This window comes from Halyomorpha halys, unplaced genomic scaffold (assembly GCF_000696795.3).
Source record: "Halyomorpha halys isolate HHAL.00 unplaced genomic scaffold, Hhal_1.1 Scaffold525.1, whole genome shotgun sequence".
NCBI lineage: Eukaryota > Metazoa > Arthropoda > Insecta > Hemiptera > Pentatomidae > Halyomorpha > Halyomorpha halys.
Window position 1 is genome coordinate 370,378 of NW_027107431.1, and position 26,209 is coordinate 396,586.

General features: G+C 30.1%; 1 protein-coding gene across 1 annotated transcript in view; it reads right to left on the reverse strand.

The window, feature by feature from the left end:
* Positions 1-5,569: 5,569 nt before the first annotated feature.
* Nipped-B (Nipped-B cohesin loading factor) overlaps positions 5,570-26,209 on the reverse strand; it is a 69,846-nt gene continuing 49,206 nt past the window's right edge. The window contains exons 27-35 of the mRNA XM_014425642.2: positions 24,763-24,829; positions 23,487-23,677; positions 22,142-22,255; positions 17,558-17,752; positions 17,172-17,318; positions 11,198-11,400; positions 8,826-9,000; positions 6,768-6,938; positions 5,570-6,012 (exon numbers count right to left, since the gene is read on the reverse strand). Of these exons, the coding sequence (XP_014281128.1) occupies positions 5,830-6,012; positions 6,768-6,938; positions 8,826-9,000; positions 11,198-11,400; positions 17,172-17,318; positions 17,558-17,752; positions 22,142-22,255; positions 23,487-23,677; positions 24,763-24,829 (1,446 nt within the window). The 3' untranslated portion in view covers positions 5,570-5,829. The remainder of the gene's footprint in view (positions 6,013-6,767; positions 6,939-8,825; positions 9,001-11,197; positions 11,401-17,171; positions 17,319-17,557; positions 17,753-22,141; positions 22,256-23,486; positions 23,678-24,762; positions 24,830-26,209) is intronic.

Consider the following 26,209-nt stretch of genomic DNA (forward strand, 5'->3'; position numbering starts at 1 on the left):
GTATATATATAATCACCGTCTGTATATTTGTGAGCACACACAAACAGAAACGCGCATAGACATGCATGTGCGCACACACACTCACACATAACTATTTGTAATTTTCTTAAGGTTTTTTTTTTCATCAATACAATTTTTTTTAGACAATATAAAAGTCAAAAGTTTAATGCAAAAAATTCAAACCTTGTTTTTTAATTCAATAAAAATTTGTAATCATGAAGTGTAACATGTATATGTGAGTGAATAATTGAGCAAATTTACAATAAATCTATTTCATTGATTTAAAACATCAAGAGAGAATTTTATCGCATATTATATTAAAGCTGGAATTACTTTAAATGAACATTGAACAAACAGCATAACAATCAAAGAATAATGAATTTTTCTTTAATTGAATCCAATTAATTAATCATTTACTTTAAAAAATAAGTACAACAATTTAATGAAAGGAAAATATTAAATTTTAGGGTAGTGCTGTGCTGCTCTTTAAAGATGTATTGAAATAGTGACATTCTATAGTTTTCAAAGTCCAAATTTAGTTTCATTTCAATTTGTTTTAAAAAAAACACAAAATGCTTAGAAATGATGTTACTAGAAAATGAAATTTCTAAAAAATATTTGAATAAGATATATGAAATATAAAAATAAGAATAGTGTTCAAAATAAAATTGTACAAGTAACAGTTATAGGTACAAAAGCACATCATTTCACTGCATTACCATGTGAAAATTTGAAATCTTGAACATGATTCCAAGAAAAACCCAAAAAATAAGATACAGTCTAATTGTAATAACTACAGTAACCAATATCCAGTCCACAATAATCATTTCAGAAAACAAAGTATGTAATCCTTAACACCATTTCTAATTTAAAGAAAATCATAAAGGCAGAAAAGAAACATACAATATGTGTGTGTGTATGTATGTATGTGTGTGTATATATATATATATATTTATATTTATGTAAGTGTGTGCATGCATAGGTAAAAATGTGTGTGTGCGCGCACATATATATATAGATGTATGTATAAATGTAGATATATAAATATATATCTATAAAATCTAATATAATTTACAACTATTGTACAGAACTGACATCATATGGGCCAACTGGCACACAAATTTACAATTTAAACATATATTTACAATCTTAATGTTTGAGCCCAATTCAGTTACTTTTGAACCTCAATAAATCATTACATAAATAAATAAATAATAAATAACTAAAAAAATATAACATTATACACACAATTAATATATTGTTCTACATAAAAATGAATCATTTTATTTATTTATTTTTTAAATATAAACAATTTGAGTCTGGAAAATAAATCATATAAAATATTTTAGTAATTTTTGTTTAAAAAAATTAAATACACCTACAATTAGTATTATATTAATACTACTATTTACATTCAAAACAAAGCAATAATACTTATTCCTTTATTAAAAATAGAAAGAAGCAGTTCCCTTTTATTTACAACAAATTAATCAACCTTAAGATTGCATTAGAAACGCTTATAAAACATTTCAATAGCTTGTCATCGATAATATATTAATGTACAAATAACTTATATCTCTGAGTAATGAAAAATGTATGCATACACTAATACACATTTGTTTAATGTAAGTAAATAATATAACATAGCATTCACAGTTTTACGATTAAATATGATAAATACTATTTCATCATCTTAATAAATATTACACAAAAGACAAAAACATCCTCAGAAGTGTAATCATAACAAAAAATGTCCATGAATAAGCACTGAAATGATGGAAAAAGGCTTTTAAAAATTTGAAGCCATACTTTTACAATAAATTATTAAAGTGTTATATAACCAGGCATCATATATTTCATCACAAGATTAGCCCTGACACATTCATATGTAACAAACTGGTACTTTATACATGTATGTATGTGTGTGTTTTGTATGTATGTGTGTGTTTTGTATGTATGTGTATGTGTGTGTATATATATATATATATATATATATCAGAAACAAGCATGCATAAAGCTCTAGTTTATATACATAAAATTTTGATTTCAAAGTAACAAATTATAGCAGAATCAAAGACATTGCTTATTTATAATGATAAACAACATTTTAATATTTAATATGAATACAAACATTAGTAATTTAAAAATATTTTAATCAATAACAAGTATTTGAATATATTTATAATTATTAGTTTTAAGTTGGAAAAGAGAATTAATTTTTGTATATTATATCTGGTACAATCAAATGAACTAAGACAAATGTTAGCCACTAATTTTGTAGGAAAGGTTACTGAATACCATCAATTTCTATTAATTTTCAATGATTTCATTAACCATACCACAAACAAGAACATCAAAAGAAAAAGAGAAAAAAAAGGTAAGTAAACAATTCTATTTCTGAAGTATTCAATGTTTCTTTCAGTATCTGTTTGACTAATGGAGATTTATTTATTGGTTTTTTTGTTTTGTTTTCATTTTTTTTTAATACAACTTAATATATAGAATATAAGATATATAAAGCAAATGGACCCAAAAAATATTTTTTATTTTTTCAATGTTGAATACTGAAATCATTTAAGTTCGTAAATTCCCAGGAACTTTCTTTAAATCAGTAAAATGACACATATTGCAATAAATCCCTAAACCACAAGATTATAATCGGCAAATATAAATATTAAGTAATAAGTAATTTATTGTCAAGTAAATTATAATAAATAAGTGAAATAAACTGCTAAAAAACAAGGTAATACTAATATATATATAGACTAAACCCCTTAAGTACCAAACACTACAATTTGGTTCCTATCATTAGAGAATGTTTTTTAATAGAGAAATGAGTTATTAACATAAAAAAAAAATCAATTTCCCCCAATCGGAAGTGATTTATATTACTTGGTCTTGATAAATTACAGATTTTTTAAAAAGGTATTATATTTGTTTAAAGTTCTATTTTAATGTGAATTGTAGTTGAAACAAATTTATTTGTTTACCTAATTAATGTCACAAATGCATACACACAATCAAAGAACCAATCATTTCAACAACCAATTAATCAATTGAGTACCAATCAATTAATGTCACAAAAGCATACATACAATCAAAGAACCAATCATTTCAACAACCAATTAATCAATTGAGAACCAATCAATTAATGTCCCAAAACCAATTAATCAATTGAGTACCAATCAATTAATGTCACAAAAGCATACATACAATCAAAGAACCAATCATTTCAACAACCAATTAATCAATTGAGAACCAATCAATTAATGTCCCAAAAGTATAAATGCAATCAAAGAATCAATCATTTCAACAACCAATTAATCAATTAAGAATCAACCAATTAATGTCATAAAAGCATACATACAATCAAAGAACCAATCAATTAATGTCACAAAAGCATACATACAATCAAAGAACCAATCATTTCAACAACCAATTAATCAATTAATAACCAATCTTTTAAATAGCCAATTAATGTCACAAAAGCATACATATGATCAAATGTCTAATCACTTAAACAACCTACTAATCAATTAATGTCACAAAAGCATATATCCAATTAAAGAACCAATCTTATGGGAAAATATTTTAAAAATCAACTAAGAGGAAAAGGTAATTAACTCCATAACATAAATAGATTAGATAAATGAAAAAACTAACCAAAGTTACTAGCAGTAAGCTATCGATGAAAAATTTTGATGACCACTCACTTCAGTAAAAAAAAAAAAAAAAAAAAAACTATTGCCTAAATAATAAAAAAATGTAATTTCAATAAATTTATCTGCTGGCATAACAAATACTTTTCAACTTGAAGTGTAGTAAAAAAAAACAAACATACAATCGAACAATATTCCAAAGAAATTGATATTTGGAATTCAGAAATCTCCACACTATTTCAGATTAAAAATAGAAAACAGAAGGCAGAGATACGGTCCTTCAAAATCTTAAACTATTTTTAAAATAGTTATAAATTCATATTTTCATTTAATCATAAATTTAGAAAATCACATATTTAATAGGCTATAAAAAAAAAATCATTAACTTTGAACAAACAAACCTTTTCATAGGGTAGTTTCAAATCAAGTTTTTAATTACTAAACAATATTTGAAACTAAGTAAGAAAAGAAAAAAAAAAATTAAATAACAAACAGCACCAAATTTCAACATTATCAATCATATAATTTACTAATTCATATTTAATTACGACAAAGCAATTTTTTATCCAACATTGGAAAAGTATTTGTTTTATTTTTAAGTCTTAAAAATCATAAGGGTGCAATAATCTTTTGCCCTTCTATAGATAGTGCCAAAGGGATGTAGAAAAATAACTCTTTTTATAAATAAATATAATATAAAAAAATAAATATCAAACCATAAAAAATTTCAGAATTTCCAACCTTAGAATTTACTAATTCATATTTAGTATTGATTAACCAATTTGGTAATCAATATTTGTCCATTTTTTATGTTAATAATACCTTTGTAACAAAAATTAATCTTCAAAAAAGCTTTAATAAATACAAATTTTAATTATCAAAACAGAAGGAATTGCAATATATCAACCTTCGGATTTATAGATTAATACGTAGTATTGCAAATAAATTTCATTACCAAATTAGAAAAAAAAATAGTTCAACTTTTTATTTAAATTATTTTCATGTTGCAATGATTGGCATTTGAAACAGGGTGGCAAAAATTATTAAAAAAATTGATCTTCAAAAAAGCTTTGATGAATAAAAATGTTTACAATCATTACAGTAGGAAACTTCAACATCAATATTCAAATATACTATCTCATATTTACTATTGATTAACCAATTTGGTAATCAACATTTGAAAAATACTTCCCCATTTTTTATGTTAATAATACCTTGGTAACAAAATTAATCTTCAAAAAAGCTTTAATAAGTACAAATTTTAACTATCAAAACAGAAAGAAATTGTAATATCAACCTTCGAATTTATAGATTAATATGCAGTATTGTAAATAAATTTCATTACTAAATTAGAAAAAAAAATAGTTCAACTTATTATTTCAATTATCATGTTGCAATGATTGACCTTTGAAACAAGGTGGCAAAAATTATAACAAATTAATCTTCTAAAAAGCTTTGATGAATAAAAATGCTTACTATCATAACAACAGGAAATGTCAACATCAATAAATTCAAATTTAATAATTCATATTTAGTATTGAGTGAGAAATTTCGTAATCAACATTGGAAAAATAAAAACTTAACATTTTTTTTTTTCAAATAATCTCTAGGTTGCAATGCTTGGCCTTCGAAAACTTTTAACAAATTATAACACGATAAATAAAAATTTCAACAACAGCGGACTTTGAATTCACAAATGCAGTGCCGATTTTGTGATCAAATTTGGGAAAAATAATTAATTTTTTTTATATAAATAATCTTAAGGTTGCAATGCTGGCCTTTGGAAAGTAGTGGCAACAAAATTAATCTTCTTAAAATAATTAAAAAAATAATTCTATGAGGATTTGTGCTCCAACTTGAATTAGAAATAGGAGTTCCATTTAGAGCATGCTTAATTTTAAGAGTAATAAAGACAGTAATTACAACATAAAAAATTTACATTATAAGGCCTCCAGCACCTAATTACAGGTAATATTAATGATAATTTTTTACTCCCATTTCATTTGCGGAAGAACATCATAACATTAACATATTTACAATCATAACCAGTTGGCCCCTCTCGCTCAAAGAAGTACGTGCCATATCCTAGTGCATCAGTGAATTTCCTCCCAGTAATAATTTCACATAAAGAAACTTCAGGTCCCGATATATCACATAGCTTAAGGAATGTTCATAATGAAAAGTCAGGGTCACTATAGTCATTTTCACTCTCTTCACTACTCTTGTATTTTTTCTTCCTTTTATGGTGATGTTTTTTATGTCTTTCTGTCTTGCGGCTTTTAGTCTGTTTAACAAGACCTTTTGTAGCAATAAGTGTTAACTTGGGAACAGTTGGTGTATTATTGCTTCCATCCTATAAAATAAAAAATATCAACTATAATAATTAAAAGAGGAGTATACAATTTGAAATTTGAAGAGGAATATTTTATGTTCAAATACAATGAATTAAATTAATAAATCCTAAAAGAGAATTAACCCGTTACTAATATAATATTTATTTAAAAGCAATGATGTCAAAGATCATAAATAGTATCTTTTTTTAAAAATTAATTCCAGCCATCTTCCACAGGAAACACAAAGATAAGAGAGAATTATTGGAAACATGAAAAACACCTGCAAAATGAATTTTACTAATGCAAAAATTAACTCTCAGTAAATAGTTCAAGATATGGTTGATAGGAGTGTTTTTCACTAACATAAATCCACCAAACATAATTCTATTTTTATTCTGCCAAGAACTAAACCACCTGAAACATAGTACTGCTATGTTATGATACACCATTTTTATTCAATAAAATGATTATCAGCCACAGCCAGGTTCGAACCCAGGCCTAGGTGATAGAAGTACAGTGCCTTACTCACTGATCTACCCAACATTCTAATAACATCATATAAAGACTAATTAAATCAAACTGGAAATAAGAATTAAAAACCAATTTAATTATTTATCCAAATAACCTAAATACACATCAGAGTCTATCTTTAATTTTACAAGAACCAAGCTTGGGAGCATAAAAATCTGTTGTCTTCCTGTGTTTTGTTTTTTTTCTAAACAGAAAAATATTTGATAGTTACAAAATATTGACATGAATAAATTTAAGCTCTTACATTTGACTGTGATCCAGCTTGCTGATCAGAGTTTGTTTGTTCTGTCCGTTTTGCAATGAATTCACGCACTCTTCCAGAATATGGAGTACCATCAGATGACTTCTGAGGTGAAGTATTGTCATCATCATCATCAGGATCATCAGGATCCAAATCATTAATCAGATTTTTAAACTGAAACAAAACAAACTAAAATCAGTAACAATACTAATAAGGTCATTTAAAAACTCTGTAAATAATTTTTTTTTTTAATTAAAGGTTTTATAACTTCTTATTTAAATATTATTAACCACACTTAACACTTACAAACCTTTTAATTTAATTTTTTATATGACCCCCTTCTTCCTGCTCATTTCTGACACACAGGGAAGGAGGGGGGTTATCTACAGGGTACCACCCTCTTCTACCAATGGTGGGAGGTCAAGTTTTCATTTCGTGGGACCACCACAGAAATAAAAGTCGACCCTAAGGCCTGATTTGAACCAGCACTGCTGCAGTCATGAGCCAATCAAAGTTTGCACTTTAAACCACTTGGCTATGAATGGCCCTAATCTTATAAAACTACCCCATTTGGGAATCAAACCCACAACATTCCAAATCAGGTGCTCTGATGCACGCCCCAATATTAAAATAATAAAATCGTAAAACGAATGAAAATAATAAATTTCCAAAATTGATTCTTATAAATACTTATTGGCTTAAAATAACAATAAAATAATTGAAATTGAGATATAAAAAAAAAAAAAAAAATTATGTCAAGCTTAATTAAAAAAAATATGAGGTAGAATGATAGTTGAGAAAGTAGAGAAATAATTTATAAGTCTTATCTCCTGCCTGACTGGCTATTCACCACACAGGTGAAACCATGGGAAAATAAGGGAGCTGATGGGTTTTGCAGGGTATAGAATCACAAAACCTTTGGAACTGTTTGATAGTAATGGATTTTCGAGTGATCTAGGATAAAGGTTTATTCCAAGAAGGCGGAGATCAAAAATTACTCCAAGGTTTTTAACCGAGGTGTTGAGATGAATGGGTCGGTAATTGGGTAGAGTTAGGGAATAGAGGTGGTTGGAAATGAAGAGGATGAGTTTGTTTCAAAAATGAACCTAAGATCATTCTTTGCTGCTCCGGTGTTGATAGCATCTTTTTCTTCTAGCACCATTCGGATTAGAATCTCAATAAGATAAAAGGACAGGTAGTAGACATTTTAACCTCTTACAGCTCTTCTCCAGCACACAACTCTGGAATTTTTGGATGGAAAAGGATTTTTTTCAATAAAATATTCTCATAGAGAACCTAATTTTAAAACAATTTTATGTCAGATTTTTTTGATACAATGCATCCAAGGTTTAATTACTAAAAACTGCACACATTATTTTAATGTTTTTTGCCAATTTGCAATCTGCATGAAAAATCAACAAATATAACAAACAAAAATCTTTCAATCATAATGTGAGAATCAAATTCCTATAGCGATGGTGGATTCTCAATCAATTATGATGATGCATTCTTCCGAGAAATTGAATTCCTAAATGATTTATGTTCTTTACTATGTTTGATTTTCTGCACTATTCACGCACAAATCGTGAAAAACCATGAAGAAATTGTATGCAATTTTAGACATTTACCACCTTCAGGATGCATTGGATAGGGAAAAGTTACAGATTTAAAATTTGATTGTAAGTGAGAATCTTGCATTGAAAATATCTCTTTCCACTGGAAATTTCAGGGTTAAGTGCACTGAGAACAGGAAAAGCTAATTAAGTCTTCTTTACTAACAAAAGAAACAGGATTCAGTATAAAAAAAAACCTACCCAGTTTCATTTTGTAATTTTCAAAACACTAATAAAAAAAAAAGTGTATCAATCAAGCCTTAAATACCCTATTGTATAAAAATGGAACAAAGTCCCTGAGTTCAATAAAATCACAAATATAAATAAAGTAAACCCAACTTCCTTTAAATCTTGGGAATTTAGAATGAAGATGTTATAGAAGAAATGTTAATAAATTTGCTTAAATTTTTACATAACAGTTAAAAATTCTTTAGGAACAAGTATTAACCTCTAAATATTCAGAAACCAATGATCTTCTAGCTGTTTCATCAAGCTGATTTGGAGGCGTACCCATCATAAGCTTTTGTATGATAACCTTTGGATTAAACTTGGCATTACATTTTCTTGTCACACTTTTTTCATAGGTTTTTGCACTTTCAGTAGGTGAATATTGTGTGATTTTACTGAAAAAAAAAAATATATATATATTCAGTTGGTAAGTGACAAAGATATAATATACATAAAATCAAAGCAAATATAAATAAAAAAAAGTAATAAGCAATGACAAGTGATGAGCTTTATATCCCAGAGAACGGAAAATGAAAGTAAACATAACGGAGTTTTTTAATTTTCAATATGGTTGTGCAAGTAACAGGTGTTACTGAGTGAATTGCTACATATATTACTATGTTGTGATCAAACCTTTTTTCGCATTCCACTCCTCCCAAAAATCAAAAATTTTTTATTCATTCTTTTATAAATTTATTATAACAATTACAATGTTAGGGGGGTTCCTTTTAATTATTATTGGGAACACTTTTTACTGTGGTGCAGCCTATCACTCGGTTGAGCGTCTTACTAATGGGGCTGCACCTTGTCCACTGCATCCGTCCAGTAGGTCCTGCTGGTACGCATCCATCTGGGTCCTCCTGCAGTTGCCAGGCTGGTCCAACCCTCCTAGTCTCAGTCTGGGTCAGCTTTCTCTTATCCCGGTGGCTCGCCGATTTTAGGGCGGTCAAGCCCTTCCCATTGTGAAATGAGTGGGGCCAACCACCTCCTTCCACCCGTAAATGAACTCCCTGAAGAAGGGATAATTCTCTTTTTCCATCAAACGGGGGAGGTCTGACTATTTTTATTATTGTTGTTTCTAATAAACTAGTTTTTATTTAATTCATTGCTATGTATACTTCCAAATTTGTTTGTTAAGTATTTCTTAAATTTTTTATGTTTCTCTGAATGATGGTTGTTGTTCTAATGAATATCTGAAACTCAGGTCGAAATGTCAGCATGAATAAATACTTTTGTTTATTTGCTGACCGCACCGCAACCCCCCTCCCTCCCTGTCCATCTTCTCCAAATATTTATCTACAGTGAACTATCAACACCTCATTATATACTGTATAGTTTACTGAAGGTAAATCCAATCATGGATCAAATTGGCAATAATAAAGAATACCAAATTGGAATAGACCACTTCTTCATTACTTTAAATAAGCATATGACATACACTGGGAGAAATCATATTCACTATTAAGTTCACAAAATAGCATTGACTCTGTGGCAGCCAGGAAAGTTGCAATGGCTAATTGTGGGAGATTGTAATGGCTACAAGTAGGAGATTTGGTGTTGGTGTTGGACCCTTAAGCCATGCTGGTTCATTCGTTTTTAGAGCATATTACCCAGAGAAAAATGAAGTGCAGGTTGTAAAAATTAGGGCTCAATCATGGGAATATATGAAGCCTGTAAATAAGCTTGCACCTATATGAGATTTTTCAAGAGTCGCAGATCAATCATAATGATTTTAACAAGAGAACTTGAGCCGGAGGTTATAGTAGATATCTTAGGTTATAGATAAAACTGATATCTTAGTTTAAATTTATATAACTTTTTTGTTCAGTATTAATGCTCTAATGGCATCATCAGTAAAAGGTTTCTTACTCCTTTTACTTATACTATTAAATTTAATTTCATTTAATTATCAATGGAAGGAATTGGTTGATTCACCATGTTTTGGTTTTCTTAACACATTTGGAATGGAGACTGCATCTGAATTCATAAATATGCTGGTATTTAGATGATATAAATAAAACAAGCCCATTATGATACAAGCATCTTCAAAGGTACATATGCCCTCCCCCACTGATAGACATTCTCTGATAAGCATTCATGAAATCATGTGGACTTCATGAAACATCACATTCTAGCGTTGTTTCTGACCTTAGGTCTGCTAGTAATTATCCAGCCACTCCACTACCTTGAAACCATCACAGCAAAACAAAATATACTGCTGAAAAAGGATATCATTAACATTCTTTACTATTTAACGTCGACAGAGGATTTTCTTTAGTTTATAGATACTTGTTTAAAAATTTGACTCTAACAAGAAGAAACAAATAAAATATCTATATAATGCATATACAACTGAAAATTGAATGTATACATGCAATTAATCAATATATTCAGATTCTACTGTATAAATAAATAATCGCGTTATCAATTAGGACATTTCTGTTTAGATTTTTGCCACATTGAGTAGTTCCAAGAGCTTCAAGCCGGAGAAGAAGTGAAATTAAGCAAAGAGTATACTCCTACCTCAAATTATGTCTTCTAAAAATTAGATAAGAAACAATTACAGCCCAGAAATGAACCTCTAATACTCACGCATCATTGAAGCCATACATAGTTTTCAAATGTTGTTTCAAAACTAGTAACAGAAGGCATCCTTGGGAAGCTGTAAGGCAATGTTGCAATGGTGTTGTATCCTCAGGAAGCCTAGACAATAGTGTTTCTTCATCTTCATCCTCCTCTTCATCTAGTTCAATTTCATTATTTTTATTGCCCTCAGGATGCAGTGGAAGGAGAGCCTAAATTTTGAAATAATAATTTAGTTATTTACTGTTTTGTTTTCAAGTTTTAAATTTTCACATAATATGTATTTATAATAAACGATTATGTAACATTTAAAGACAATATTAAATTGATGATATGCTTACTTTAAATATGCCTAACTAGCAATAGGGTTACTTGGATAATAATAATAATATAAAAGGTTAACATTAATAGATCATGGAGAAGTAATAGTAAAAATTATTTTCAAAAACTTTATATTAACAAGAGACAAAAAAAAATGTTTGTTCTGAAAATTTAAATCTAGAGAGATTTAAAAGAAACTTCAAAAGGAAATCAATTTGTGCAAGAAGTCAAGATTAGGTTTCAAGAATGTTTAAAAGGAGTAGGTAGAGAAATTTTTGAGTAGATGGTAGAGAAATTTTGACAATTTATGAGTGGGGATTAAGGAAAGTATGTTGAATGTTAGGATAAAAGATCCAATTATTAATTTTATCCTATTAAGAGAAGCATTTTTTATTTATTAATTTAAAAAAAAAAGGCCAAGAATATACTATTTTCTAAAAGGAATAATTGTATTTGTATAAATCTAAACATATAAAATGTATAATAATTTTGTTCTTTGGGCATATCAAATTTTTTCCACGGTTGGCCAAGAAATTGTCGAAATCCACAAAAAGTTGTTTGAGGTTTAGGCAATTTCCATACTAAGGATGCTTCAGTTAAAAAAAAAATAGCTGATATGAATTTGTCTTAAATTTCCTTTACTATCACTATCCATTAAAAAAAAAAAATTACTCTATTCCATTGGAAATTCTAGAGTTATGTCTACTAGAGAAGGAAAGAAAATGACAATATCCACAGAAGATACACCACATGGAACTGTTATGATCCAGAGAAAATCAAACCTAAATTTCAAAACTTTTAGAGAAAAATTCTCTGTACACACACACAACTTTTTCTTTCTATTTTTTTTTTCAATGGGCTTAACATTCAATCAATAGTAAAACAATTAATGTGACAACGTTTTGAGATTTTATTGCTTCCAGTCATGTCTATTGTTTTTTATCATAGTTTTTTATGCAACTAATACTGTCCACTTTAACCAACTCACACAAGTTAGTTCTAGTTACAAGGAGTATTACTGCTAAAAATTATGTAAGTTAGTTCTAATGTATCACAATTATTAGTTATATATATATATATATATATATATATATATATACATACATACATAAGTTATGGCATGAAAAGGCATACTATTGGTTTTAATCTTAACTTTCCCATAGAAATTAATCCAACATAGAAATTGTATAGAAAGCTTTAAGAAATAAAGTAATACCACTTTAAGAAATAAAGTGGTATTAGTTCTGCAGTCGTGTGAGTTTGTTCTCTGCTTTTTTTTTTTTTTTTTTTTTTTTTTTTTTTTTTTTTTTTTTTTTTTTTTAGTTTTCAGTACTAGTCTCACTTAAGTGATGTTAAAAACCGGCTCTTTTCCTTTACAAGTTTTTTTAAATTTTTCTAAAAAAACTGGATTATGCAATGGATGGAGGCTAAAGTGGCCCAAGAATTATTAGATAGAAATGATGCAATTGCTCTGAAGGCCACTCTGGTATGCTGGACTAAACGTAGCATCCTGAATCAGATACAGGCTGATAAAGAGACTGCATAGCTGGTGGACATATTTTATATGTTCTGGGAGAAGAAGTACATGCAGAGCAATGGGCAGTATGCAGCAGTCCTGCTGGAACAATTCAATTTGATAACTGAGAAAATGAGGGAGACCCACAGTGCCGAGATAGTGCAGTGGTGGATGAGTTTCCTGGACACAATATTCAAGGTCCAGTTGGCCCAGGAAACAAGTAAAAAGAAGGCCTGATACCTGAGAGTAAATTCGCTGAGTATGCGCGTGCAGGAGATAATAGATGTGAGCGCCAGGGACAAGGAGTTGAGGATGGAGGCCGATGAAGGAAATTGGCACTCAGCATCGTATGCATGCTCTAGGACTATGGGGACACCATGGAAGAGAAGAGAACAAAGAAGAAGAGAGAGGGCAGAACAGAACAACACAAAGGAGGAAGAAGAGAAAGAGGCATATGGCAGCAAGAAAGAAGAACAAACTAGAACAAGGCTCGAAACGGAGTTGGGAGAGAAGATAGGGGGTGCCATGGATGTGGGAAAGTAGGACACCTTGCGGCTCAATGCCCCACACACTAAATGCTTCGAGTACGGGAATGAGGGGCTTGTAGCAAATCAGTGTCCATACATGTACCGGCGCAGAGTTCAGTCCAGGAGAACCAGTGGAGGTAAACACTCAGAGGGTACACCCCAGGAGAGTAGAACACAGACCATGTAAAACCTGGAGAGGGGAAGAAGATCCAGACTAGAAAGTTGAGGAGGGTGCCAGGAGAGTGGCGACTGGGAGTTGGTGAACAACTCTTTACGACGTGAGTGATTACGTGTTGGGGGTGGTACAGTCCAAAGTGGGTGAAGGCAGAGACTGACTGGTGGCTCATGGATGCAGAGACTAGATATAGTGTCCTGGAAAGAGAACTGCGAATCGCGGGGACCATTGAGCATTTTCGCACATATGTATTTGGGAGGAAATTTCGGGTGCATATATCGAACATAGGTCCCTTCAATGGGTGGTTAAATTAAAGGAGTCCTCAGCTAGAGTAACCCAATAGAAAGAACTCCTCAGCCAGTATAACATATTAATACAGTACAAACCAGGGAAGGAGAACGTGATCGCTGACCCATGTGATAACTGTCAATGCCATAGAGGAGGAACAGGGACAAATATCTGGGGACATACAACAATTTTTGCAGGAGTGAACCCCAGGAGAGGAAGAGACACAAAGCACAGCAGGATGTGACGATGGTGAAGTGTTAACTGGGGACGGAAGTTCGACTGAGAACTGGCCGGCAGAGATAAAGGAAATAAAGATCGTTAATGATAGAATGCACCAGATTGTCTGGAAGACCAGAACTTCAGGGCTATTGAAGATCGATTTCTATAAATACAGGAAGAACTCGATAACTACTATTTGATCGATGCCGGGGGTCAGAGACGACCAGATATGTTGTGCCCTAAAGGATGTGTCCAGAGCTGGGTGAACATATCACTTATACGTGGGAAACGAGGTAGTATGGAAAAAGATTAAGAGGCTCTGGAGGGTGGAACAAATAGGCGTAGATAGAACGTTCATCCTCTGTACAATAATGGTAGAAACCCTTCAAGACGAGGATCGACGGAGGGAGGTCACCATGGTGTACCACCAGGGAAAGACCAACTACCAAGGACTGAATAAAATGTATCAGGCCCTTCAACGTCAGTATTTTTGGTGGGGCATGCGATGAATGATTCAGGAAACGATTAGTAAGTGTGACTTATGCTTGAGTACCAAATATGATAGGCAGCCACTGAAAGCGATGCAAGAGGAAACACCGATGGCGAATACGCCACTCATGGACTTGCAGGTAGATATGTTCACCTGGAGGGGCTACAAATAGGTAACTATAATTGACCTCTTTAGCAAAATAGCGATGGTATACTAGGAACGGGTGCCTCTGATAGGCAGAGGCGGTGGTGGGAAGCACTGTGTATGTGGTTCTAGATCTATAGGTTCTCCGAACAAATCGCTTCGGACTGGGAGAGCAAATAGGGTAATGGGGACATTCGGGAGGAGATGAAAGTGTTGGAGGATCATTAAGAAAGACAATAAAGTAGTATCATTTCTTTAGTTGTGTTTGTTCTCGGTCTTTTTTTTTTTTGTTTTTTTTTTAAGTTTTCAGTGTTAGCCTCATAATAACTGGTGTCGAAACCTGACTCTTTTCTCTCGGATTACTCATCATTGATTATTATCTTAAAGGCCACTGGAAGGACTGCTATACCTCTACAATTACCACACTCATACATGGAGTCCTTTTTCAGGATAGGGCAGAATAGGCCTGTGTTCCAGTCCTCAGGTATCCTGTCTTCCTCCTGTATTTTCAGGATGAGTTCTAATAGTTCTAATCCTTTTACCCTTCCTTCTTTTAAGTCTATAGATAGCTATTTTCACATGCAGGATATCCGGTTTTCCAACCTTTTGTGGTTTAAGGTCCTCAGCATGGTCCACACACACACACACACATTAAATAAATAAATAGCTTATATAACTTAAATCTTTTCTCTTAAATCACATTTATATTCATGTTAGTCAGATCAAAATAATTTTGTCTCAATATCTTGGTGTTTCTAGCTTTATTTACAGGTAAAAGGTAAGAAAAATAAGCTATTTTTAAACATTTCACCATAAGCAGTGCTAATATTATATGTTTATATTATACAATATTATACTAGAGTGGAACCGTAATAAACTAAACTAATCATCTGTTGAGAAAATCCAAAATTTAAGTAATTTTAAACTATAATCAAAGAAAGTGAAGGAATAAAAGAAAAAAAAAGGTTATGATAAAAATAATATGAAGATAGGCGAAAATCAGATATTACAAAAATATTACAGATTAAAATATATTTCTAGGATCACAGATGATGAAAAAAAAAGTGACAAATATGAATTATAAAAATGTTAAATTTGGATTATAAAATAATAATAAACTGAGTAAGCACATCATAAACACGAAAGATAAAATTGAAAACTGTAATGAAAAATGCACTAATAAATATTACATAGATGAAACTTTTCAAAACTAAAATAATAGAATTAAATAACATAAAATGAACGTAATTATCCCCAAAACATAAATGCCACAGCATTGATGAAACAGCATACAAATTAAGCACAATTTAGATCTCAATAAAGTGAAAATTTTAAGTATAGCATCAGATAATAAAATCAGGAAGCACTAGACATAAACAAAATCTATATACATTACTAGAAATATTTAAGAAGTGGTAAATTTCAAATTAGATACAAAAACAATATTTTGTTAACATCATAAACAAAATTAATATTTATGAATATGGACCTAGGATAGGAAATTAATAAGGTGCTAACTAGTGAGGGCTGAATTAGGTTAAATATCTTTCAAATAAATGAAATGGGCACAGTCCAATATGTACTAGACAAGGGGATAGACTGCAAGAAAACAAGTAAATTAAAAATTTCAAGCCAATAATAGTAAAAAATACATTCTGTTAAATGTTAGAATTATAGTAATATCAATTTTAAAATAACAAAAAATTTACAGACATATTTTATACTTGAACGAATCCTTGACACAAGATAATAAAATACATGTTGAAATGACGTAAGGAAAATATGCAGAAATAATTTTGGCTTCTCTCAAATGGTATAATAATTATTGATAATATACAATATTGTTAAACTAAAATTTATTAATAATTAAGATTTCAGGAGTTTATATAAAGGTTGATATTATTAGAAGGAATTGGTCCGGATAGCGGTAGAGAAAAACAATTACAAAATAGTTTTAACTATTTCTTGATTGTTGATAGCGGTAGAGAAAAACAATTATGAAATATTTCAACTATTTCTTAATTGTTGATAGCGGTAGAGAAAAACGATTAAGAAATAGTTGAAACTATTTCTTAATTGCTTTTCTTGGCCGTAACCTGGAACATCACCTTCTAATTCACAAATGGTCCATCATTTATATATAAGTTGATGATATATTTAATGTAATAATATATAGGAATCGATAATGGATGGCTAGTCTGAAACGTTGTCCTAAATACATCAATAATTGAATACAGAAGTATTAAGGGTTATTTCTTTGAAATGAAGTAACATAATAACAAAGAAAGTTATTTCTAGCTTACCTCACGAAATGATTGCAACAAATTTGTTCCTGTCACAGATAGAATTATATCAATGTGATGTATAATAAATAGGGGTTCATCTTGAACTTGGTAAGGAAAATATGCCATATTATCAGCTAAATACAACATTTGGAGCAGGCTAAGTTTCTGAAATGCGAAAGCCATTGTTAAATATAAAAATATGATAATGATAGTGAAAATATCTAAAATTGTAGATATTTAAATAGCTAGTATTTACTGTATACCTACAACCTCAAAGTAAATAAAAACCTTTATTTTAATTAGGATATACCATATTTTATAGAAAAAATATTTAACATTATATGAGAACTTAAGATTAATAAAAAATATAGTTTAATGAATATGACCAAATAATATATACTTACAGCTTGCTCATCAAACTGTTTTAATATTGACATAACAAGAGCTCTTCGTTGTTGCTTGGTACGTAAAATTGAATAAAGAAAACCATTAAGTGCACTTGGTATGAGATCACCATCTTTCAACCGATAACCACGTACAATGTCATTACATTGCAAAATCTTATGCAATTTGTAAGACAATCTGATACCAGCTTGGGCCTAAAAAGACAGTAAAAAAAAACATACAATTAAATCAAATAAGCAATATTAGCCTGCAGTAAAATTACAACTAAAATAATGAAATAAACCATATTTGTTTGCTGGACAGTCACTTCATGCTCAATTAGTTCAAGTATCCTCAAATTTAAAACTTTGATTCAAATAAAATATTAGTAATAAAATAAACTACAATTTCTATAGCTATTATCGAGATTAATATATGACATGCCAATTTTCTGAGTGATAGGGTTAATATTTATCATTATTTTATTTAACCAGGAAAATCTTTCATTTATATTGTTTCCTTATTAAGTTTTGTTATTTTAAATAATTGATACAACCTACAAACAGAGAATTTTTTTATGATAAGTAATTATTAAGAATTAACTAAATTATGAAAACCACCTTCAGGAAGGATCCTGAGTAGGAACCAAAAAGGTCTGTTAATATAATTTTTTTGCTCTACCAACTAAAGTGGCTCAAAACCGGCTTCAACATTTATTGTTGAATACTATACCTCAATTGCTTCAATAAATATCTTCATCCCTCTTTTTTATTGTAATTTTAATATTAGTTGTCTTATAGCTGTCCTTAAGCTAAGAGCCAATGTATACTTAAATGAAAGTTTATAGTTTTGAATGTAATAAAAAATTTGTGAAAAAGTATAAAATACTAAAAAGACCAGTAGTGGGAGTTGGTAAGGTTCAAAACGGTGTTAAGTTGACGTGAATTGACCCATTTGCAATGGGTAATTATGTGGCAGAACCAGTGAAAGAGGCTAGTAGAACCCTGGTTGGGAACCACTGCCCAAGAAGAACGCATGCCTGATAGATAGTTTCCTCCTTAATGAGGAGCATATGCCTATCAAGTGTGCAAAATCATAACTATGAGGAACATATATAAACTGCTGGTCAAGGATCACTTTGAATTTTCAGAAAAAAAAAAGAATTTTTAATCATCCAAAGCAAAGGACACAACCCTAACAATAAAGGAAACAAAGGGTAAGCTAGGGTACAAAAATTAAATTTTTGTATTTACATAAAATGAGGGATACCCTGTTCCAGGAAATATTTGATTTTGAGGATGAAATTAGAAAATGTGTAGATTTACAAGGCATTGATGCAAATAGTACTGAAGCATCGCTCCCTGTAAGGAAAGTTAGATAGTACCTAAGAGAGAAGTCATTTGACGATTGGAGCCAATGCAAATGACATCCCTGCCATACCTATTTCCATAGGTAGTCACCACTTTAAATCAAACAAATGGGCTAATAGATTCATGTATGACAGGGAGGTACTCCCTGGCTCCGAATGGACAAATGCAATGAAATTAAATGTGAACTACACTCCCCTTCATGGAGAACTGGGAACCGGTGGCCAGGCGAACGGAGATGTTGGAATCCTCTGCCGCAAATGTTGCTGTCAGATACCCCAACCCATGTATTGGGAAAATGTTCGAACAATATGCTCCTTGTTACCTGCCAGCACAATAACATAAAGAAGAGAATATCCAAACTGCTGAAGAAGAAAAATTACAAATGTTTTCAGGGTGTGTATTGCGTAGATACAGAGGGCTCTGCAAGGTTTATAGACATTCTAGTGTATAATGTGACTGAAAAGGAAGCATTATTAGTGGATCCCACAACAAGATTTGAAGTGAATGATCAGGATCAGTGTCAAGTGAGTGATACAGGCAGAGAATGAGGACATATATACAAAATGTATTTTTAACCTACAGGGAAAATATACAGAGGTATTTTGTGAGACAATCTTAGGTGAAAGGGCTTTGATTCCGAAGTAGAGGAACCATCCCTTTTGCAACAAGTAATTTTTTGGAGAGGATGGGCATTGAGAGGGACCAGTTTCAAAGCATGGTGGAAACCATTATTCTGGACTCATTGGGAATCCTACATCACCATTTATATTAAACTTTAGCTAAGTATTATCAACTCTACGAGTCGAAGAAAAAAACAAAAATCAATTAAAAAAATGTATTCAACTGGTTTTAACTAATTCTTCATCATTTAATGTTGTCTATTGGACTGATCAGTATGCTGTGTATTAGCAACTCGCAATTTTGCTTTTTCGCAGTTAAAAGCCACTCGCAATTTTTTCGACTACCTTCTAAATGTAAAACCAGTTCAATAACAGTATTCAGTCACTCCTCCTCTAACTCTATTTAGTCATCAAGGCATTCAACTCAATTTTTTCAAATTCCTCCGAAATGTAAAAACATTTCAATAACAATATCCAGTCACTCCTCCTCTAGCTCTAATAACTCTATTTAGTCATCAAGGCATTCAACAAATTTAATTGTTTAGAAATTCTTCAGGTATGTTGTCCCACAATTCTCTCAGGGCTATCATTCGGTTCATGAAAAATCCTCACGAGAACCTGAGAGTTTGTCACACCTTTTCCCATCATATCCTAGGCCTGAGGTCTGGACTTGGTACTTGCTATTCTCTGGCATTCATATTAACTTCATTCAACCTTCTTATAACCATCATGAAAGAAATATATACACCCCAGACTCCTTAAATTAGATTTTTTTACTTAACAGGCCATAGAGAAACAATTTCTAAGAACATACAACAACTGAATACATTGGTCTGACCTGACATGGGTCTCCAAGTGAAATTTTCTGTTGCTCTGTAACATTTTTCTGTGGAGACCATTGAATGGTTAATAATAAGGCATCAGACTGATTCTCTCTTCATGCAACATAATTAAACGGATTACCATTACCTCTGATAAACTTTGCTGTGAGAAAATGTTATTGTCTATTCACTTTGGAACAATAAAAAGCACTTTTTACACAATACATAAGCTAAAGAAAGGATTTACTGAAAGAGAATCATCCAGCAAACAACATGAAATGAACTGAGGGAATTAATATAGACTGGAATTAAAATAAAATGTATTAACTCTTTTATACATTAATAAACAGTGATCTTACTTAACTTATCTATTATTATTAGACTGTTGCATAATTTTAGAGATAAAAACTCAAGTGATGCAATACTTTTGTAGTTTGGAGGAGTTTAAGTCTAAGAGAAATGATAAGGTTAGGAAGTGTTCTTACGACCAGTCTGAGACATGGTAGCAGACAAAATACAGAAAAGGTTTGTCTGCATCTTGTAAATAAAGTATGAGTAACTATTATATTGACTATAAAAATACCACGGTATAACCCTACCGTTATGTGAGCATAGTCAAGAAATATGATGGTAGATTAAAACTAACAATTTATTGTTCAGAACATAGATTTATATCATTCTTAATCAATAAAAGGTTCAAATAAACATTAAGTAAACTTTCCTTCAAAACATAAGGTACATAAGAATACAGCAGGACCCTGCTTAACAAGCTTTCCGCATTAACTGGAAGTAGAAAGAAAAAAAATTAAATTTTTCCAATGAGTTAAATAATTTCAGCATTTTTAATGTCATCAGTACTAAATTATTCATACTAAAAGAGGAAGTTATTTGTACAACACCAAAGCTTGACCAATGTATGTTTAGGGATTAACAAAGTAAGAAACTAAAGAGGATAACAAAAAGCAAATTTTTGACAGCAGTGTGAAATTAAAAAAAAAAAGCATTTGGATTTTTTTAAATTTATATTTTCTCGTAAATCTTTTAATTATGTAGACAAACATAAACAACAAATCATCAAAACAAAATTCTTGATTACTTTCACAAGAAAATGAAAAAAAAAAAAATGCATTAATTATGGACAATTAGTAGTGGTGCATTTTCTAGGAAACATTTTAGTTAAAAGGTAATGCTCCATTATTAAATTTAAGGAAAAGGTTTAGCCTAGGAAGTGTACAAAATTTTTCTGTTCAGCTGTGTTAAACCTTCTTCAGAAGTAACTTAAGTAGTGAAATAGCAAAAAATCTTGGAGAGGGAAAATGCACAATTATAAACGGAATGATAGTTTGTACACTTAATGATCACATATTAAAAAAAAAAAAAATTAGAGCTATGATGAACAGGTCAAATAAATTCCTTACTTCATCATATACTAACATATTTATGGCCTTGATTAATTTTTAATCAATCAAAAATTATTTTCGGATTATATTTCAATTTTTATTCTTACAACACCAGTTAAATTAATATTGGAGTTTTTTCCTTTTATATACACTGGATGAATCAGCTCTCCCACCTAACCGGGGATGAATTGGTCCTGACTAGGATGGATAAGCAGGGATCTACTGTACTACTTAAGTATTGATTTAAGTTAAAATGTTTTAAATGAACATCAATAAACGTATAACACTAGAAATAAAAGAAAAAGGAAGTCCTTTAATTGAAACAATTACTTTTTCATCTAATGATAACACAATAAGCATATACATATACATGAATTTATTTTTAATAAGTACCTTCATATGAATAAAACCAGGATATTTTTTTTCTATTTCTTGAAGCTGTTTATCAGCACTGCTACTGACTGTTTTGTCTTCATCAGTACTCATACAGATCAAATAGGGAACAATCTAAAAATATATACACACATGAAAATAGCCTGTTCAATTTATTAAATAAAACATCAGATAAATTAATCTAATTGTTATTTATAAATAAAAAAATAATAATAAAATGTTGATTTAAATAAAATTTAATATTTTACACAAAGCTTAATGAAACAGGAAATAGAATTCATTTAATAATTGAACAGGTTCTGACAACTGTAAGTCTTACTGTATGCATAATCAAATCACAAAAGTAAATAGAGTAGTCCAGGAACTTGGCTTAGATTAGTCAAGTATTTATATATCTTTTTATTAAAACTGGCCTTAAATTTGTGGTGGATCATTTTCAGTTAAAAAGTAAAAATGCCTTAACAAAAAATTCGAATAAATGAGAATACATAACATCATAAATTAAAATAATGATAACATTTTGCCAAAACTGTTATTATTATTTTATGTTGAAGGATGGACAATCTTTTTTCATATGGATAAAAATTAATATCACAGAAAAAAAAACATATATAGATATATAATATATACATATATTATATTGCCAAGACTATTATTATTACTATCCAATAGAATGAGATATAGCAAGGTAGCTGAAAGGAGGAAACAAAATATAGCTTTTAATACAATGGAAAAACGTTTTTATCGACAATGCCAATTTTTACAAGGTTGCTTGATTTAAGTAATTATTTTTCCCTTTTAAAGACAGCTCCAATCATTGTTATTAAATATTTTACAGGAAAGATAAGTCTGGACCTAATTATGTGATTTTGCTGGTGGTGCAGTTTTTGCTTTCTACTCTCTATTACTACAGCCTTTACTGTATGTTAAGTGGATGTTCTGTTATTGTCAGTTATCATTTATTTTATACATAGATTTTTGCTCTGTAAGATAATAAAACCTAATTTCTATTTTTTGTATTATTATTCTAAAGGGATTCGTCCCAGAATAAATAAAGAGTTTTACTATAGTTATTCCTCGAATAACAGTTAAGTAAGGAGACTATCTTGTCACAATTACAATTAAAGCACCAGAAACTCACTCATCACTTTCATCACTCTCACACTCTAGGAGGGTCTTCTGACCCAAATCGATCAACAGCTAATAGAAAATATAATAAATCTTCTGCCAGAGCCAAACTCACACCTAAGCTACCTGAATCCTCAGTCTATTAACAATTTTGGACAACTGAAAATTATGGTTATATATATATATATATATATTGCTTAGAATCAACAAAACTTACCTGGACTGGATGAACAAGACCTTGAGCTAAAATTAGCTGAATAACTTTTAAAGCAGAGTTTCTTACTGCAGGATGAGGATGAAGAAATGCCTCTAAAATTTCCCTAAGATAAATCTGAATCACAGTGCTGGCCATCCCTGAAGTTACATCGCCCATTTCCTTCAAGTTTTCCCTTTTGGAAAGCTTTGCCCCTAAAATATAAGAACAAACAGATTCTAAAATAATGAAAGATTCTTGTTGAATACCATATATTTTAGTGACACTAATACGTATACAAACTGACATAAATATACTTGAAAGGTTCTTAAATACAAATCAATATTAAAACAACTACATTGTGGCGATATTTAGACATTTTATTGTTCTCATAGTCAAGCCCTACAGCGAAACCAAACAGTTTTTTTTTTTACTACAGAATTTTCTTAACTAATTATTAAACACTGAAATGTATACAATACATATTATGATAAATAAATAAAAAATACTATTATTTATATAACACTTGTTTCTACTCATTAATCTTAATTTGTATTCTGTATATTTTAGTATTTAATTATTAGTAGAAAATTCTCTATTTAGAAAAAACTTTTTTTTTTTTACTGTGAGCATGACTATGAGAACAATAAAATATAGTTGTTTTATTATTGGCCGAGCCTCAGGAATATATATATATACATAAACAAATATGTTGAATATCTTTTAATCTCCCTGGGGCCATGATTTCAGTAAACCACAATTTTCAGTACACATAATTTAAATGTTTTGAAACAAAATACATTTGATAATACAGATAGTGAAAAGAAACTAGAAATAGAAAGAAAGATAATGATTACTACCTAGGGATAAAACAAATATTGAATAAATTGAAGATTATAGGTGAAGCAATACAGTAGAATGATGCGCATTTTAGGATGAGAAGACAATATCTAGGGAAAAACAACATTAAAACCATCAGAAACCAGGCTATATGTCAATCAAAAAAATATATCTACCCTAACTTTAATGAAAAAAAAAAATAGTATCCAAAAGTATAGTAAGTCAATTATCACCCCAAAAATACAAAATATTTACTACCAAAGACAGTTACACAACTAAAATAAACTTTAACAAATCGCAGATATAAACAAGATATGTAATGTAAATTATCTGATACATCACACCAAATAAATAAAAGAAGAAGTTGGTTATGAAGGATGAATTCTCACGACAAAAAAATTGATTCGAAAATTAAATTTGGAAAAATAAATCAATGAAAACAAGCAATTATTATACATACATTCTTGATCTTGTTTAATCATTTTCTTTTCTTCTTCCAAGAGATAGCTCTCAATGTTGTTTAATACCTAGAAAACAAAAACAAACACTAATTCACTGACTTTAAGAATGAGGAAATAAAATCAAGTATACTTTACAAATCATCATGAATAATACAGTTTTTGATGTATATAATACATATAATCCTGACATATAATATAATACTGATAGTGTCCCCTGCAGGCTTTGATAGGACTCATGAAACATAGATAGAAACAGCGGTTATAGCACTCATTTCTCCAGATGTGAAAATACTCAAGCAGAGGTGAATCTCTTTTGGGAATAAAAATAGACAAGAATTAATAAATACTACCTTGTTAAAAGAAAATGCCAGTACGAGAATAAGAAACTGGTATTTCTCTCATGCTCAGACTAAAAGTTCATCAGATACAATCAACCTGGATGCAGACAGGTTGAATCGTTTAAAAGGAACCCTGAATTTATGCATTGGGATTCTTACTATCACATTTTCAAGTCAAATGTAACTACTTTCATTTATAATAAGAAATTTTTCAGTTCAAATGTAATTTCAATATTAATAATCGCACAAGTATATTTCAGTTTACTGTTATGGTTTAAGGTTTTTAGGTGGAACTAATTCCCACTAAGATAAGCTTTGAATTTTTTTCTTTGTTATTCGTACCTTATTGACACACTGAAAGTCAATGAAAATCTATGAGTACAAAATAATTTTTTTTGGTATCTCGGATTTTTTTAGATCATAGGAAAAATCTTGTGTGATATCAATTTACAGAAAATTTCATGCAGAAAAAGATCATGTTAATAGTGTAAAACAATAAGAATACTATTGGGTGTACAGACGTCTATTAACACTCAAATTTAAGCTAGGTAAATGAACCATACAGAAGTTTCTGATGATTATCTTTGTAGGAGTAGTAGTTCCTGTAATATTTGCTGGAATAAAATCACTAAATGTTGATTTCTGTTTTTTGTTTTGTTTTGTTTTTTTAATTTCATTTTTAGAAAAACTATATCTCAGGAATTATCGAATGTGAAGAGCTCGTAGTATGTAGAAGCTCAGAGAATAACTCATATACTTTCCTTTCCCCTCAGCTACTAAAATAAATGAATCAGAGACAATTTGTTTTCTTACAATGACTGATTTCTGACAACAAAAATAATCATAACTATTTTTAGTATTTAAGAAGGTTAAAGAGATATCTGGATTATTAATTATATTTTAGCATAGTTTTTTTTTTTTTTTTTGGAATATTACAGGATGTATTGGACCTTCAATACTGTGGTTGAGCTCAAACTTAGCTTACTTTAAAAAAGGCTTGAATGATTTTTTTTTTCCTAACACTACAAGCAACTGTAGAATTAGAAAAAATGAGCTTGAAGAAATGTTCAAGGAACCAGATCTGGTGTCGTTTATTAGAAATATCAAG